At 53.4% G+C, this 17,709-nt stretch overlaps 1 protein-coding gene across 2 annotated transcripts in view; it reads left to right on the top strand.

Annotated features, from left to right (window-relative positions):
• Positions 1-17,709, top strand: part of SLC24A4 (solute carrier family 24 member 4) — a 139,137-nt gene that overhangs the window by 84,848 nt on the left and 36,580 nt on the right. The window contains exons 3-10 of one of the 2 annotated variants that reach the window (XM_012738567.3): positions 2,293-2,369; positions 6,887-6,961; positions 9,115-9,199; positions 9,694-9,797; positions 10,479-10,553; positions 13,705-13,730; positions 15,272-15,325; positions 16,383-16,468. In XM_012738567.3, coding sequence (XP_012594021.1) covers positions 2,293-2,369; positions 6,887-6,961; positions 9,115-9,199; positions 9,694-9,797; positions 10,479-10,553; positions 13,705-13,730; positions 15,272-15,325; positions 16,383-16,468 — 582 coding nt within the window. Of the gene's footprint in view, positions 1-2,292; positions 2,370-6,886; positions 6,962-9,114; positions 9,200-9,693; positions 9,798-10,478; positions 10,554-13,704; positions 13,731-15,271; positions 15,326-16,382; positions 16,526-17,709 lie in introns of both variants that reach the window. The other variant, XM_012738566.3, reaches the window with a different exon arrangement.

Genomic DNA, 17,709 nt, shown 5'->3' with positions numbered 1-17,709 from the left:
CCACCCCCCACGCCATTTCTAGAGGATCTGACTGGGGGTGGGCTGGTCCCAGCTGTCAGCCACCACCTGGGGAGGACGGGGTGGGCATCTGCCTGCTTGTGCAGCCTTTGGCATTCACACGGGGTGTGGCACACACAGTGAGGATGACTGTTTTGTCACCTTGCGTTTGGCAGCAGATGGTCACTGGAGAGGCAGAGGACCAGAGAAGTTGAATGACATGGTGAGGGTCACACAAGCTCATGGGTAGTTGAGCAGGGACCCCAGTCCACAATGCAGTTTGATTTCTGCTTGAACAGAACATCCCGGTGTCATAGATACCCCCTAACCCCGGACAAGGAACACAGGGTCCCACCGTGAGTCCTGGTTTATATTGGCCGGGTGCCCTGAGCTGGCCGTGTCCTTCTCTGAGCCTCATCTGAAAACAGGTTTTAACTTAGGGCTGCAGTGCCTGCCTCGTGGCTTTAGGATGTGCCGGGAAGACTTGGGTGGTACGGGATGGTGGGTCGCAGGCAGCGGGGAGCTCTGCAGTTACCCACTGTCTTTGCTGGCAGGTGAAGGCCACGCATGGCGTTCACTCTGCTCCGTGGCCCTCCTGCATACACACGGGAGTATGGAACAAGGCATGAGCCCGAGAGTGTAGCTGTTCCTGCCAAGGGCAAAGCCATTTATAACCCACATCCCCTCCCTGCTGGAGGCCAGGTGACACGTCCTCAGCAGCAGAAAGACGGCATGACATTATTCTAATTTTCAAAGAGTCTAATTTTTCAAAGATGTTATTCTAATTCCCAGGATCGGATACATCACCAGCTCTCAAAACACTGGTTTAGAGAATTAGGAAATGTCTCGAATTTTCACAGCAGAAATGTCTATTGATCTGCACTGAAATATCCCAGACAGCTGCGTTTCTCCTGGAAACAAGATCTCGGCCTCAGGAATGTCGAGTCTCTCGCTTTATAATTCTCCATCCCGGAGCCGACAAGCCTTGAAGCGGATCCACGTCCTTGAGCTGACAGCAACAATTCTATTAAAGAAGTTTGATTACAAAAAGAGAGAGAGGGAGAGAGAAGTGAAAGAATCTATTTTTAATTAAATGCTGCTTGTTCCAAAGTGAGAACACTTTCTGGGTATCTAGGGGGCTGGTGTTTTCTGTGTCTTACTGGGAAAATCTGATCTTAAAAATCAGAAGAGTTTCCATGTAAAGAAGAAACCATCATTTTCAGAGCTTAGGGCTAAATTATGTTTACAGAGAAGGGATTTCTGTCTTGGAAGTTTATTTAACAAGCATTTATCAAGTGCCCACTGTGAACTAGGTGTCATTCCAGGTACCTGACGGGTTTGCAAGGATAACGGGATGAGATGATACAGAGTGTTATTTTTGTAAATATTTTACCGTTGGTTTATCAAGTTGATGGCTAAGGTCTCTTGAGAACCTGTTTCCTGGGCCTGGCCTAGGCATCGAGGTTGCAGGGTGAGCAGGAGGGTGTGGGGCTCTGCCTTCTAGATACTTCCAGTCTAACTGGTGTGATGTGGATCAGTCCAGGGGTGTCTTACTGGGGTCTGTACAAACGGCATTCGTTCATGTTTGCATTTGTTCATGGAAGTGCTTGTCCACTGGTGTCTCCAACAGGGCAGGGGGTGAGAAGGGATTATCGCTCTCTTCCCCATAAACATCCTGAGGCAGCTCAGAGCTGCGTTGGGGGGCAGGGATGGTACTCGAATCCTGAGCATTTGATTTGGGTTGTTGCCACGTTGTTTTGGCTGCTATGAATAATATAGCCATGAGCATTCCTATACAGGTTTTTGCGGGGACATATGTTTTCCTTTCACTCGGGTATATACTTGGGAGTGGAATTGCCGGTCACATGATAACTCTGTTTCATCTTTTGGGGAACTGCCAGACTATGTTCCAGGGCTAGACCATTTTACATTCCTCCAGCAATGTCTGAGGCTTCCAATATCTCCGTATCCTTGCCAACACTTGTTATTTTCTGCCTTTTGGGTTTTAGCCATCCTGGTAGGTGTGAGGCCTTTCGTGTTGTTTTTTAAAGCACAAGGCATATCTAAAACATGATCAGCTTTAAGGTGCTAGAATATTTGTGGATAATACAGTGTCCAGCAACTGTTTCCTAAGAGCACCAGTCTGCCCTGGACTGAGAGAGTGTTAGCCACCTGGCTGGCCGGTCCCCGGGCAGGTGGGCTCTGCAGTTCCTCAGTGGACTCCCAGATGTCACGTGAGCTTTGCGGGGAGACCCACAGGTAACTAACGGTCTGCCGTCTCCTCTTGTCTTCCAGCAATTCACGAGTTCCCCACAGACCTGTTCTCCAATAAGGAGCGACAGCACGGAGCCGTCCTGCTGCACATTCTTGGTGTAAGTGGCCCCCACGGTGCAATGTCGATACACTTGGGGCACGTGAAGCCTCTGCACAGCGAGCCAGAGCCACGGGGTGTCGGAGATCTTGTTTCATCCTTGCGACAGCCCCCTGAGGAGGGCTGATTCTGCACCTGTTTTACCCACAAAGAAAAATGATATCTTAACTGTGTTAGGTGACATGCCCAGTGTCACACGGCTGGCAGCCCTGGAGCCAACATAAGAATGCAAGTCTTTCATGTCCCACATTTTCTGCTTTTATAAAATGGGCATGGTGTGTGAACATGGGTCAAGTGCATCAGACGTTGCATGGTCCGTGATCCGTCCTCGTGTGTGCTTGCTGTCACGATTCCCTGGACTACCCCTAAATTTTACCACCTTTGCATAAATGTACAGACGATCCCTGACTTATGACATTTGACTTACAATTTTTCAACCTTATCATGATGTGAAAGTGATATGCATGCAGTAGAAACTGTACTTCGATTTTTGAATTGTATCTCTTCCTGGGCCAGTGATAGGCAGTGGCGGCTGCTCCTGCTCAGCCATGCCATCACGAGAACAGACAGCCAATACCCTACTACAGACTGTTGCCAGATGATTCTCCCAACTGTAGGCTACTATAGGTGTTCTGAATACATTGAAGGTAGACTAGGCTAAGTTCTTGTGTTTGGTAGGTTAGGGGTATTAAATGCATTTTTAACTTAGAATATTTTCATCTTGATGGTGGGTTTATTGAGACTTAACTCCCATCATAAGTCAAGGAACATCTGTAGTTTAAAACTTGGGCGCACCTCTTGTTAAACTTCCCTCTATATTTAGACAGACCTCGATGATGAATGGTGGAGTTCAAGTAGTAACTCAGAAAGGAATGAAGGGTTCAAACCTAAAGTATAGGTTACCCGGTCTGTGATGGACTTAGGCAAACTATAGCCCCAGGCAAGTCTGGCTCGCTGCTTGTTTTTATAAATAAAGTTTTATTGGAACACAGACACTCCCATTCATTTTTATATTACCTGTGGCTGCTTTTGTGCTTCAGTGGCAGAGCTGAGCAGTTGTGTCAGAGACTCCATGGCCCACAAAGTGAAAAGTATTTACTATCCGGCCCTTTACAGAAAAAGTTTGCTGCCTCTGTTGTCCAGTATGGGGAAGCAAAGGTGGTCAAAGGGTTTGCTTCCCTACTTTGGATCAACCACCGCAAATTCTCCTCCCGATCAGCCTCGCCGACCGCCTAGCACCATCTGCTTGTGTGTTTACACCCAACCAAGTATTAGTCTTTGCAGGCGATAATTAAGAAAGTGAAATCTGGGATTCCCACATAGAGAGTAACAACCAGAGAATAATGAATAGGTGAAGTTTTAATTAACAGGATAAACCACTAAATGAAAATGAAGACTAGAATGAGAGCTGTAGGCAAATTTTGAATGACAAGCTTACTTATTATTTCTATGAAAGAGTCATTATCTTTCTAGCTTCTCTGGCTTTGCACTCCCTCCCCTTTCACTAGGGAGTGTGGATTTGGCTGATGTTCCTGTGGTCCTTCCTCACGAAAGTCTTGGCATAGCTGAGACAAAGCCTTTTTTTACTTTTGTTTTTTTTGCTGCACTTTGTACACCTCGGGAATTTTGCAGGAACCCTTTAGAGCAGGGGTTACCAACTGTGGCTGGGGGGCCAAACCCAGCTCTCCACCTGTTTTTATAAATAAAGTTTTATTGGAATTCAGGCCACACCCATTCTACAGCTGCTTTTGTTCTACAACAGCAGAAGAGTTGTGAAAGAGACTGTTTGGCCTGCAAAGCCTAAAATGTTACCATCTGAGCCTTTCTAGAAAAGCTTGCTGACCTCTTCTTTAGAGCACGGAAGGACCCCAGCTTAGGAGCCCGTTTTGTCTGCAGTGCTCCCTGGCCCAGGAGATGGAAATCAGGGTGACATCTGGGCCCCCCTTTCCTGCCAGTGTTTCTGAGGACATCAGGGGAGAGAGCAGGCCTTTGGCCCACAGGAGGTGACGCTGGAGGGTATGCTACGAGTGTGAATTGGAGTTAGAACCCTGAGCCCTGTAGCAGGGGCTCTCCCAGCTGCTCTCTCCCGTTTACCCACACCCCTGCTGTTTCTTCCCTTGTGCTTCACCCCGAAAAACAATGGGTCAGCCAACTGGGACAGTCACCCCTGGACTCCAGCAGACACCTGCCTCGGATGCCTTGGCCACAACCAGTGTGTCTTGCACTTTATTTAATCACAGTTAATTGAGTGTGAAGTTGTCACACTGATGTGAGTGAAGCGGCCAGGCCTTTTGCAAACAGGACAAGCATGTCACATTTTCTTTGCAGACGGAAAGGTTTTCCCCCAGTGCTTGGAGTAAAACCCTTCTCCTTTCCGTTGGTTCTGGTCCCTGCCTCTCTCTCCACCCCACCTGCTGCTTCTACCTGTTGTTGTTGCTCAGATGCATCCAGCATACTCTTGCCTCAGGGCCTTTGCACCTGCTCTGGGGGGTTCTAGAGACTTTATTTGATTGTCTCTTAGTCCCCCACTAAGGTAAGTCATGGGAAGCAGAGGTTTTCCTGGTGTCCTCACCATGTGTCCCCGATTCCTGGAACAGCACCTGGCACGTAGGGCGAGCTGGGAGAAGCCCGCCGGGCAGCTGGATAGATGGGCCGGCGGGGGAGGCTCTAGGCAGGAAACCATTTAAAACTACTAGTCTGTTCTTTTTTTTGAGACAGAGTCTCACTCTGTTGCCCAGGCTAGAGTGCTGTGGCGTCAGCCTAGCTCACAGCAACCTCAAACTCCTGGGCTCAAGCGATCCTCCTGCCTCAGCCTCCTGAGTAGCTGGGACTACAGGCATGCGCCACCATGCCCGGCTAATTTTTTCTGTATATTTTTAGTTAGCCAATTAATTTCTTTCTATTTTTAGTAGAGACGGGATCTCACTCTTGCTCAGGCTGGTTTCGAACTCCTGACCTTGAGCAATCCTCCCAGAGTGCTAGGATTACAGGCGTGAGCCACCACGCCCGGCCCCGGTCTGTTCTTACTTCTTCATCAAACAGATGAAGAAACCGAAACCTGGAGATGTGACTTATGCAAAGTCATGTGGCAGATAAGTCCCAGAACAGCATTAGGGTCTGGACTCCATTCCATGACCCTCCCCACGTGAACGGCCCGCGTGTTGTCCCGTGTGCCGGCGTGAAGTCGCATCCCAGGAAACGCCGCATCTCCAGTTGCCATTGGCTTTGGCGGGGGGTGGCCAGTTGGTAACAAGGAACTTGTGCCTCCCCTAAAAATAAAGGGGCAAAATTAGGATAATCATTACTGTAAATTCTTCAAGTGATGACTCTAAATGCTTTTCTTCTTGGCCGTTAGGATTAGATCTTGCCTTTTGAGGGCAGACTCTGGTGCTAGGAAAGACAGCTGCTGCTTCAGGAAAGAGAGGTTGGAGAGAGGAAGAAACAAAGTGCTTTTCCTGCTCTCAGACTCGCTCACCACATGCTGCTTCACCTCCGGTCACCAGAATGGGTGTGGGTTTTTCCCCCCACACACCACGCAATTCCGTGCACACCAGCTAGGTGTCCTCTAATTCGATTCACTCCTGACACTACCTACCTGGACACGGTGTTGGCTCCCACAGGCGCAGGGCTCAGTCCCGTGAGACTGTCCCCACTTCAGACACCGGGTTGGGGCCTTTGCTTCTCACCAGCCAGCGCTAAATCAGAGCTCCCATGGCCCCCTCCTCGGGTTCGATCAGTTTGCTAGAGCGGCTCACGGAACTCAGGGAAACGCTTCCATTTGCCCATTTATCGCAAAAGGTTATTGCCACGGGTACAGATGAACAGGCAGATGGGACACGTGCCGAGTGCGAGTTGGGGGGGACGGGGTGCGGGGCTCTCGAGCTCCCCCGGACACCACCACCCAGGAGTGTCCCTGTGTTCAGTTGCCCAGAGCTCTCCAAACCTCGTCCTTGGAGTGTTTTATGGAGGCCCCGTTACCTAAGCTCAACTGATTACATCATCGGCCGCTGGTGACCAGCCTGACCTTCGGCTCCTCCGTGGAGGTCAGAGGGTGGGGCTGAGAGTCCCTCTAATCCTGCCTTGGTCTTTCAGTGACCAGCCTACATCCTAAGCTGTCTAGAGGCCCCCCCCCGCCGCCACCAGTCAGCTCATTGGCATGCAGGGGACACTCCTGTGACTCCTGAGATTCCGAGGGTTCCAGGAGCCCCGTGATGGCGGCCGAGGGTGGAGAGCAAACGTGTATTAACATGTCACAAGATCACAGGAGAGGAAGGAGCATAAGATCACGTGGCCTGAGTTTAAGTCCCCTCTGCTGTTTAGCGTGTTATGTCTCCTCTCTGGGCCTCAGTCTCCCCATTTGCTGATGAGGGGATCGAGGGAGCAAGTCTCTAGGGTGCTGGTGTTTTCCTCTGTGCCACTCAGTCCCCGGCCTCTGCCCTGGCACCTGATCTGGGGGGGAGGGCAGTGACGGATCCTGGGCAGGTGCCCCGAATGAGCGTCTGTCTGCTTCCCTCGCAGGCTCTGTACATGTTCTACGCCTTGGCCATAGTGTGCGACGACTTCTTCGTTCCGTCTCTGGAGAAGATCTGCGAGGTATGTGGCGGGGACCGAGGGGACCGAGGACACCTCGGTGAAGCCTGGGTGGGGTTTGGGGGCGAATGAGGATGCGTGGCATGTAAATGACAGGCCCAGGAGTGGGGAGCACCTGGTGGTGGAAACTGTCACACCCGGCACCTGGTGTCTGCCCTCCCTCGGGAGCCCCCGGACTAGACAGGTGGGTGGCGTCCTCTCCCAGCGCTCGGCAGGAGAAAACGCCCCCAGCGTGAAGCCGCCACCCGGACGGCTGGACCCACGCAGGCCGTCGGCGTGTGTGCCGAGCCTGGGCGGGTCTCGAGCTGTGGTGGAGCGTGTCCCGTGACCAGTGTGGGCGGCAGGTAACGGCAGGGATCTGCACGCACTCCCTCTGTCCTAACCTGCAAGCTGACGTTCTCGCCCCTTAATTAATTTGTTGGTCTTTGGCTCCTTGCCTTATTTCTCCCCACATACGAGGCCCTGGTTAGTCTGTTTCTTTATTTCGCCTTACTCTTGCCTTCCAGTCGGGGAATGAAAACGACTGTCATTTGCGGCACCTACTGTGTGCAGAGTGCTCGGGCTTTGCCACCCATCGTCCTCGTGAAACTCCCAGCTGTTTGAGGCCATGTCATCGCGGTGACATTTGCAGCTGGGAACATGGGGTGTTTGGGGCAGCTGCTTCCCCGTGACTTTGCCTACTGCTGGGGACAGTGTGGGGGCTTAGTGTCACCTCGGGGAAGGGGCTGGCTGCTCTGGGCCTGGGTGCCCGCAAACAGTGAGCTGGCGAAAGTGTGCCGAGGCCTTCCCCTCCTTGCCCACCACACCGCCTCCCAGATGGAGCCACGCGCTCACTGCATCCAGACGCCTGTCAGTGAGAGGAGGGGCTGGAAGAGTGCTCGGCACAGAGGAGGCCGCAGTCGCTGGGGGTTAGCACAGGAGGTTCCACCTTCACCCCGTGGAGTGGTGCGCTGGGGGGTGGCGGTGACCTCAAGTGGTCTGTTGCTGCCTCTGCCTTCTGGAGGTGGCCCTCAGGAAGGATGCAGTCCAGTGCCCCTTACTGAATACACGCCCAGGCGCCCACTAGGCTGGGCGCTCAGGGGGGCCACAGCAACGGGGTTGGGTCCCCAGCCCCTCTGGGGTTGACGGAAGCCCGTGGAAGGCGGGTGACTGGGGCACTGCACCATGTACGGTGGAGGTGCCAGGTACCCCGTGGAGTCACCTGTGTCCCTGAGGATATGGAGGGGAGTGAGGGTGACGGTCCCAACCTTGTATGTAAGACTGATATGAGGGGTCAGGGAGAGACATCAAAGGTCTGAGGAGCCAGAGGGAGGGAGGAAGCATCTCTGTTGGGGAGAGGCCCAGGCTTTGGAAGTGGGAGGGATTTTAGCAAGCAGAGCGGGAGGGAAAGAGCATTCTAGGCAGCAGGAACAGCCCAGGCCAAGGCAGGGAGGACCCAGGCAGGAGGGAGCACAGTCTGGCTTCTGCAGAATGTGGCCTTGCCAAGCTGAGCTGGCCTTGACCGAAAGTTCCCAGCCCCGTCCGTGCTCAGCCCTGGGCACAGGACCTCTGGGTTTCCGTGAGCTGCGGCACGTGGGCTGCATGGGGAAGGCCTTCCGGAATGCAAGGCCAGCCGAGTGTCGGGGCCTCTGGGTCCCACAGCCCTGACGCTCTCAGAGGCCCCGTACCCAAAACCTGCTGGGAGGGGACAGTCACTGGACTGGGGAGCCCCTGAGGAGTGCCATCATGTGCCAGACCCTGTTCTAGACGCAGGGGATCCAAAGATGAAACACCAGCCGCTGCCCTCATCTCCCCGTGGGGGAAGGCAGGCACATGGCCTCAAACCCGCACGCGTGACTCGTGTTTCAGCAATGGAGGGTACAACACACTATGTGTCCAGGGGAAGTGGCTGGCCCTGGGCTACCCAGAGATAGACACACAGAAAGACTTCACCAAGGAGACGTTATTTAGTCTGGCTCGGAGGATGGGCAGAAAGTAGGCTGGTGGGGGAGGGGGAAAGGGGCATTGAGTTGAGGTCCGGGCGGAGGGCAGGTGCTCGGGGCCCAGGGTGCGGCTGCAGTGCCGTCCTGCTCGCTCCTTGGCTGCCAGAGTGTCCAGTCATCGTGTCCTCTGCCCTCGTGTCACACCCTGAGGGTCCGGGGTCACTTCTGTTTCAGAAACTCCATCTGAGCGAAGATGTGGCAGGGGCCACCTTCATGGCTGCGGGAAGCTCCACGCCAGAGCTGTTCGCCTCCGTGATTGGTGAGAAATGCCCACGACCCGGGACACGGGATCTAGGAGAGCTCGGGTTTGGCGCCAGCGCAGTGGGGGCCTTCATCAGCTCAGAGCCTCAGCTTTCTCATCTGTAAAATGGGCAGTTGGGCAGAGAGAGAGAGAGAGTAGATTGGTGGTTTCTTGGGGTGTGGGCTGGAGTGGGGTGCTAAGGGGGGTATGTGATTTCTTTCTGGGGTGGTGAAAATGTTCTAAAATTAGACTGTGGTTTGGGCTGTGCAATTCTGTGAATTTGCTAAAACTGCTGAATTATATACTTTATGTGGGTGGATTTTATAGCATGTAAATCATATCTCAATAAAACCATTCCCAAAACATGGGAGGATCGGAGCAGCTGGCCTCTGAGGGCATTTTCACGTCCCTGGTTTTGCTGGCTGATAGTAAAAATGAACAGCTCACCTGTCTGCACTGGGGGACGCTGAGGACATGCAGCCGAGGCCAGGCTTTGTGCCTTTCCCTTCCAGGCGTGTTCATCACCCACGGGGACGTCGGCGTGGGCACCATCGTGGGCTCCGCCGTGTTCAACATCCTGTGCATAATCGGAGTGTGCGGATTATTCGCTGGGCAGGTCAGTGGTTGTCCGGCCTGGCAGACTGGGACCCTGAGGTGTGGGGGCTGAGCGTCTGTGACGAGGGGTGGTGCGGTGGTGGGGACACCCTGGGCCCAGCCTTGGCCGTGCCAGCAGCTCCCTGTGGCTCTAGGCGGGTCAGTCTGCCCCTCCGAGCCCGGCTCTCGTGTGTGAAAGCGGCACCTGCGTTCCTTCCGCCTCCCGCAGCGTGTGGTGCGAGGGTGGGCGTTCATCTCCCGTAACCCCAGCCCTGAGCTAGATTCTGGAAAGACTGGAGGCCTGGCCTTGACCTCCCCAGCAGGGAGCACCAAGCTGGCTTCTTGCTGATACCCCATTAGATATCCTCAGAGCCGCAGGGGAATGTTGGACTTGACCTCAGAGAGGTGGGCTCACGGGCAGGTAGCCGGTTACACCTGAAGGTGCCAGATCAGGTAGAGGGGCCACGCCTCTGGCTTCTGCTGGGAAACATGCACTGTTGGGACCTTGGAGGAGGAGAGAGGGTTTGCCATCTTGAGAACGTGACTTGGTTTCGTTCTGTTCGCTAAATATCACAAAGGACGAGGGTTGGCCTGGCGTTAGGAGGAGCTCTGTGGGTGGGCCGTGCACCTGCGAGCTCTGGGCAGCTGCACCCACCTCTGCAGCTCCTGCGACGTTAGCAACTGACGGGGCTCTGCTTGGCAGGTGGTCCGGCTGACGTGGTGGGCCGTGTGCCGAGACTCCGTGTACTACACCCTCTCTGTCATCGTGCTCATCGCGGTGAGTTGCCCGCGGTGAGTTGCCCCTCCCGCCCCAGGTGTCGGGTCGGCCGGGGCCCTGCAAAGTCCCTGCCCTCCTCTGTCCCTGGCACTGTAACCAGAGAACTGTGGTGACATTGTGGTCATAGTTGCCCTTCCCCATCTCCACCTCCACTCCCTTTCCTGAAAACCTCAGACCTGGCGCCTTGGTTATCTAGCAAATGCAGGGACCATTCTGAAAACACAAAGGCCTTGAAAAAGCCAAAGCATGTGTCATGTGGTCCATGCAGTTGAGCTCAAGCACTTTGCACGTCTGAGGCTCTCTCCCGTTCTCCACTCAGGCCTGAGACTCTTCTGCAGACCCAGTTTTGAAAAGCAGAGTTTCTGGTTCCGCTGCTCACAGGGCAGGAAAGAGAGAGGGACAGCTCGGAGCAGCCAGAGGTAGCAGTGAGAGCAGCCAGGGAGGAGCAGGAGGAGAGGAAGAAAAGGCAGACACTGAAACGGGAGGTCCCAGGGTCCATTAGTGCGGGATGTCCCCCGTGGGCCCTGAGGGCCAGGGCAACACCATGGCGTGTGACAGTGAAGCACGTGTGACACACTCAAGACACTTCCCAGGAGCATGTCATCCACAGGGGAGCATTTTGATCCAAGAGACCTTTAAAGTGGCGATGGTGTAGGTGCGTGTCGTGCCCAGACTCTAGGGTGGAACATGCTCTTGAGTGACAGTTCTCAGCCAGACCTTTATATAACAGTCATGTCCCTTGTACTGATTCTCTGTTACTGTGTAACAAATTTCCCCCAAACCCAGTAGCTGAAAACAAATGTATATTATCTCCATCTTCTGCGGGTCAGAAATGGCTTGGCGGGTGCTCTGGGCAGAGTTTCTCACGGGCCATGGCTAAGGTGTTAGCCAGGGTATGGTCCTCTGGGGGCGAGGCTGGGCTTGCAGGAACACTCACCAGGCTGCGGGTGGCTCCAGGACCTTGCTGTGTGACCTGAAAAGCTGCTCTCAGCAGGGCAGTGGGCTCCCTCAGGGCCAGGGCGGGACCGCAGTCTCTTTGTAACCGGATCTTCAAAAGCAATGTGCTGTCAATGTGCTTTCACTTCTGCGTTCTTAGAAGCAGGGCACCAGGTCCAGCCCATGCCCAAGGGGAACATGAATTTTCAGGTGGTGGATCATCTTAGAGGCTGCCTGCCACACCCAAAACTGAAATTTATGCATAAAATAATCTACCTATACACAATTGCAAAAAACAAATCACCATAATGTTCTAACTATACTATAAAGGAGAAATGAAGTAATTTATAATGAAAAAAATACATCTTTCAGTGTGTAAATGTTTTGGCACAAAGATGCTAAAAGATCCAGTGATGTAATCAGCTGCCCCTATACAGAAAATCTAAACAGAGTAAAGTGTAATTGTCCCTCAATTTGTGTGACAATTACCTTATTAAAAAATTAAGTATTTACTTATTTACTTAAGCCATATAAAAATACTTTGATTTGTAAGATGAAGTTAGGTTCAAAGCTCAGGTCATTGTTTACTACTCACCTGAATATTTATTCAGGCATTTAAGACTTGAGCCAAATGTAGAAAAACATCCATGTGTTTCTAACATCACATGTTTACGTCTGTCTGGCATCCTTGTCCTCCACTGCCTCTGAATGCCAGTAGCCGTCCACTGGGCTGCAAACTCTAAAAGTATCCCTGTCAGTGTCCCGCAAGTTCCCCAGGTGGTGGCACGCCCTCCCCACTGTGGGGTGCCACTTCCTCAGAGCCTTGAGTTTGGAGAATGCCTGGCCAGAAAGGCCCTCTCAGAAGTGGCTTCTCAAAGTGGATCCTGTGTGTGCCACCCACTGTGACATGCAGGAGAGCAGACAGTGGGCCCAAGCCCAGACAAAGCCCCCTGGCCTCTCCTGGCACCATGTGTAGGGACTTGCATGTCTCCAAAATCAGATTGCTGGGAGCAGCCTGTCCACCCTGTGTCGTGCCGGGGTGGTCAGAGGACCACGAAGGCAGCATTTTATTGTGTCTCCCGCTAAAGATGCAGAATTGGGTTGTCGGGCAACCTCAGCATCTTCTTAGGAAGCCACAGGCCCTTGCTGTCACGCCCTGGCATCCTTTCAAATTGTGCAAGCTGGACCTTCTCCCTTGGAATATCCAAAGGGGTTAGGAAAACTATACACTATCCCAATACACACACACACACACACACACACACACACATGCACACATATGTAGATGTCATTTCAGTCTTTGAGATTTCTTGATTTTAGCAATTCTCCATTAATGAGGGCAGGCTCCTGCCAGGTCAGTACCCAGCAGCCACTTGGACCGTCAAAAATCACGGGCTTTACTACTGGGCATCTACCCAAAAGATCAAAAGTCACTTTATGAAAAAAAGACACCTGCACTCGAATGTTTATAGCAGCACAATTCACAATTGCAAAGCTGTGGAAACAACCCAAGTGCCCGTCAATTCGTGAGTGGATTAATAAAATGTGGTATATGTATACCATGGAATACTACTCAGCTTTAAGAAACAATGGTCATATAGCACCTCTTGTATATTCCTGGATACAGCTGGAACCCATTCTACTAAGTGAAGTATCTCAAGAATGGAAAAACAAGCACCACATGTACTCATCAGCAAACTGGTATTAACGGATCAACACCTAAGTGGACATATAGGAGTAACATTTATCGGGTGTCGGGAGGGGGGGAGGAGGGGATGGGTATATACAACCACAACGAGTAAGATGTGCAACATTTGGGGGATGGACACACTTGAAGCTCTTACTAGAGGGGGGAGGGGGGCATGGGCAAGTATGTAACCTTGACACTTGTACCCCCATAATATGCTAAAATAAAAAAAAAATATCAGCAAAAAAAAGAAACATGGGCTTTATAATAGTCTAGGGGCGGTCTCTAGGGACAGTCATGCCAAGCTGGGGCTGTATGTTGCAGCATCTTGCTGACCTAGGTTTCAGCTAAGAAAAGGCCACCTTCTGTAGGTGAGACACTCAGACGTGGAGAGAAGAGCCCGGCTTTCTGCAGCACACGTGGCGAGGCCGGGACAGCTGGCTCTGGGTGCTTAGGGGTGTGCATTTACTCTTCTTTTGGAATAAATATGTCTCTCCCCCCCAACCCTCTGTTTCTTTTGCATTCTAGTTCATATATGATGAAGAAATTGTGTGGTAAGTTTTTAAAGTTAATTTTTGTTGTTCTTTTTAGTTCTTAGTTTCCAGTATCCTTGTTTGTTGGGTTCACTGAATATTTTTAAAAATTACTTTTGCAAACATAAGCTTATTAACTTGTGAAAGTGACCAGGACATCATTCTAAGTGATCACGCCTTTGTCCTTTCAAAGCGAGGAAATTGTTTCCCCTCATGTGCCCGCCCTGCTGATGCCACGATATATTATAAAAGATAAGCGTGGCAGATACGGACCCAGTAATGGGCTGGTTTCTGGAATGCAGCTACGACAGAGACGTCATGACAAGGCAGTGAATTAGGAATGGCCTTAATTTCCCAGGGACAACTGGGAATCCATACAGAACATCAGATCCCTACCTCACACCTCACACAAGAATAAATTCCAGGTGACCTAAAGCTCGTACTGCAAGAAAGCAAACTTTAAAAAAATAAATAAATAAGCCTAAGAAAATATAGGGACTTGTCTTTATGACACTGACGTAGGAATCGATTCCTTAGTTAAGCTACATAAAGCACAAACTTCCAAGGGCGCAGGTGGATCCTTCCACTCTGGTTTCTAGGGTGTGAAGGCATCTTATATTCACAAGTCATAAAAACTCTTTGCTCGCTGGCCATGACCCGGGATCCGTGTTTCGTGTGGATTATCTGCGGGAATATAGCCGGGCTGAGGGCATCCGCTGCCGATAGGAGCAGCCGTGTGCCCTGGGCCCAGAGAGACGTGGTTCTGGCCCCGTCCGTGCTCTCACCCACCGTGTGGCCCTGAGAAGACTGCTCCCCTCCTGGGTCTCATTTCCCTCCCGTGTAGACGGGGTTGGGTGGTGATGGTTACATGTCCCTTTCTGGCTCGGCCGGTCTGTGGGCTCTGCGTCAGCAAAGGAAAAGCTCTGGAAACAACTGCAGCCCGCGCCAGGCACGTAGGGGGCTTCCGCACATGACTGAACAAAGTAAAGCTTGCGTGGCCCCTTGGGGGCTGTGGTCAGAGGTAAAAGGTCCCCACTGCTCTTGGGGTCGGGCTACACCCACAAGAGAGCAGTAATGGCGCATCCCAGAAAGATCCCCGACCCCACCACGCCAGTGTGTGGCCCAGGAGGCCTTTGCCTCCCCACCCCCCACTGTATTCAGTCCATTCTTAGCCCCCCAGGACGTGGGCCCCTTTCCACCTGCACCCACAGCTTCTCTGGTTCCCGACCAGAGTCCTGGGTGACCATAGGGTCTCTTAGGGTCCAGTCTGCGTGGCCGCAGGACTCTACCCTCCCTGAGTGCTGGGGTGTGGTGGCCCCGGCCCCTCGTTTTCCCAGGTAGTAGGGGGAAACTCCACCTGAGTCCTGCAGACCCCTGTAGTTGAGAAGACCCCCTCAGCCTTCTCTCGCTCTGTCACCAAGGGGGCTTGTGACGGCAAAACAGCCGCAGGCTGGGTGTGTCTCCCGCATACCCGGGTCCTGGACTGGGCGTTGCTGCGTCCCAGCCTCCATGTGCCATGGCCCCACCCGTGTTCTAACCACTGTCTCCTTTCTCTCTTCGAGGTGGGAAGGCCTGGTGCTCATTGTCTTGTATGTGTTCTATATCCTGATCATGAAGTAAGTGCCCTTCCTCTCCTCCTCCACGCTGCTGGACACCCGGTCTGCAGCCTGTCCCCGCCTTTTGTCAGAGCAGGGACGGGAACCTCTGCCAGATCTTTGTCCCTTTGGGCCAGCTCCAGTTCTCCGGTGGCCACCCTGCTGGGCGTTGCCAGAGTGGGGGAGAGGTGTTGTGACACTGTTTGGGGGTGCTGTGTCACACCTGAGCCAGGGGAGTCGTGCCGGGTGGCTGGTATGTGAGGAGCGAGGCTGCGTCCGTAACCAAGTGGCGGGCACCTCTGTCCCACCCGGCTCTGGGCAGCTTCTCCATGCCCCGGGTTACCACTCTGTGTTGCTGTCTCTGTACATCTCTTGGTAATTCAATACCACTCTTTTCCAAAAGCCAGGCAGGTTAAATTCTGCTCCAGGCTTTATAAAATGCCACTGCTCAGGGCCGCTGCTTTGCACAACTGCAGGGGGCGCCACCTGTAGTACTGGGGACGCCAGCGCTGCCCTGGGTTGTGCAACCTTGAGCCCCTCCAGAAGCTCCCCAGGTGAGACCCATCTCAAAACTGCCTGTGAGGAATGTTACTAAACCAGAAAGAGGAACGAAGTTCTGACAGGCCACAACCTGGGCAAACCTTGCAACCATTATGCTGAGTGAAAGAAGCCAGTCACAAAAGGACAAATGGTGTGTGATTCCACTTACGCTGAAGGATCTAGAAGGGTCAAGTTCATAGAGATGGAACATAGACTGGAGGTTAGCGCAGGGGACGTGAGTGATCAGGAGTTCTCAGTTCATGGGTGCAGGTTGCTGTTCATGATGATGAACATGTTTTGGATGAGCCTCCCAGTAGGAGGAGGTGCCCCCAGACTACCTGTGTTCCCGGGCTCACATCAGCAAGCTCCGTGGCTCAGTCCAACAGCCAAGGCTCCACGCTGCCCTCAGGGCCCGACACTCTGGGGCCGTGCGGACTGGGTGCCCGGGTTGGGGTGCGAGACCCAGCAGATGCCGCACGCAGCTGGTCGCTGGGACTTCCCTCCGCCGCCCTGACCTCCTGCCCCACCTGGCTTGCAGGTACAACGTGAAGATGCAAGCCTTCTTCACCGTCAAACAGAAGAGCATTGCCAACGGCAACCCGGTCAACAGCGAGCTGGAGCCCGGTAATGACTTCTGTGACGGTAGCTATGACGACCCCTCCGTGCCATTGCTGAGGCAAGGTAAGGCTGAGCAGACAGGATGGCGAGGTCCGTCACAGAGGCCACTGTCCCCTTCTGTTTCCTGCACACACACACACACACACACACACACACACACACACGCACGCACGCACACGCAGACTGTCATTCTCCGACTCTTGGTCACAGCGCCCTGAAGGAGGAGGGAGAGTCGGTGCTGAAAATGTTGCTCAGATGGAAGGATGGAGGGGAAGAGACACCAGAAAAGAAAAAATCAGTAGTTACGTCCCCGGGAGTTTCCCCGAGCCGCCTCTGGGGCAGCCCGAGGCTGAGCAGGCGTCCCCTCCCCAGCCCAGAGAGCCTGCCCGGAGCCGCTTCCCCTGGGATTTTTGGCCCCTCGTCTGAAAACGGGGAGGGAGGTGTGGGGGGGTTCTAGGCCTCCGGAGCCAGCCTCTGTCATCTCTTGTCGAGTTCCACACATGGTCCCGGCCTGACTGGCAGCTTCCGAGGAAACCGTCATAGTCCAGCCAGTGGGCAGGTGACTCCCTGTGGGGGTCCGGGAAGGAGAGAGCTCACCCTTCCCCAGCCCCGCCAGCCCCAGCGGGCTCTTGTGCTAGAATATTGAAGAACGGGCAGTTCACCTGCAGTGTTAGAGGCCTTAACCAGCGGAGAGAGCCTTGCGCTGGCTGCCTGGGGTCTTTCTCCCTTAGTTCCGGGCCAAGTCTCATCCTCTGTCAGGTCACCTCCTTGGTGTTGTCTGTGGTGGGACCAGGTGGTCACAGAAGGGACTTGTTCGCCTGAGTCTGGGGCATCTTGGGGCCGGATCTGTACTCTGTGGCCTTCTTTCCAGTCTTCTTCCTGGGCTGCGTCAGGGTAGGGTTTCCTCCCACCTGCATTTTAGATGGGGGGGGGGGGGGTTCTATCCTGTCTCAGGTAACCTCTGAGGAGGTGGCACCTGTCACAGGTGTCCTACTGAGGGATGACTCTCCCCGTATGGAAGGAAGCCACCTGCAGGGTGGGGTGGGTGGGGTCAGGCCACAGTCTGGCTGCAGGGCTCACCCTGAGGGGCAGAGCCTGGTGCCGGGCTCTGTGCCCTGTCTCACAAATGCTGAGCAGACACCCCTGGGGTACCCTGTCTCCAGGACAACCTCCTCAGGGGGGCGGGAGCAATGCTGGCCGCTGCTTCAGACTTTAGCTCCACAGATGCAATGGCTCCAAGGGGACTG

The sequence above is a fragment of the Microcebus murinus genome, chromosome 6, assembly GCF_040939455.1.
Source record: "Microcebus murinus isolate Inina chromosome 6, M.murinus_Inina_mat1.0, whole genome shotgun sequence".
Taxonomy (NCBI): Eukaryota; Metazoa; Chordata; class Mammalia; order Primates; family Cheirogaleidae; genus Microcebus; species Microcebus murinus.
This window is presented reverse-complemented; position numbering and strand designations above follow the sequence as displayed.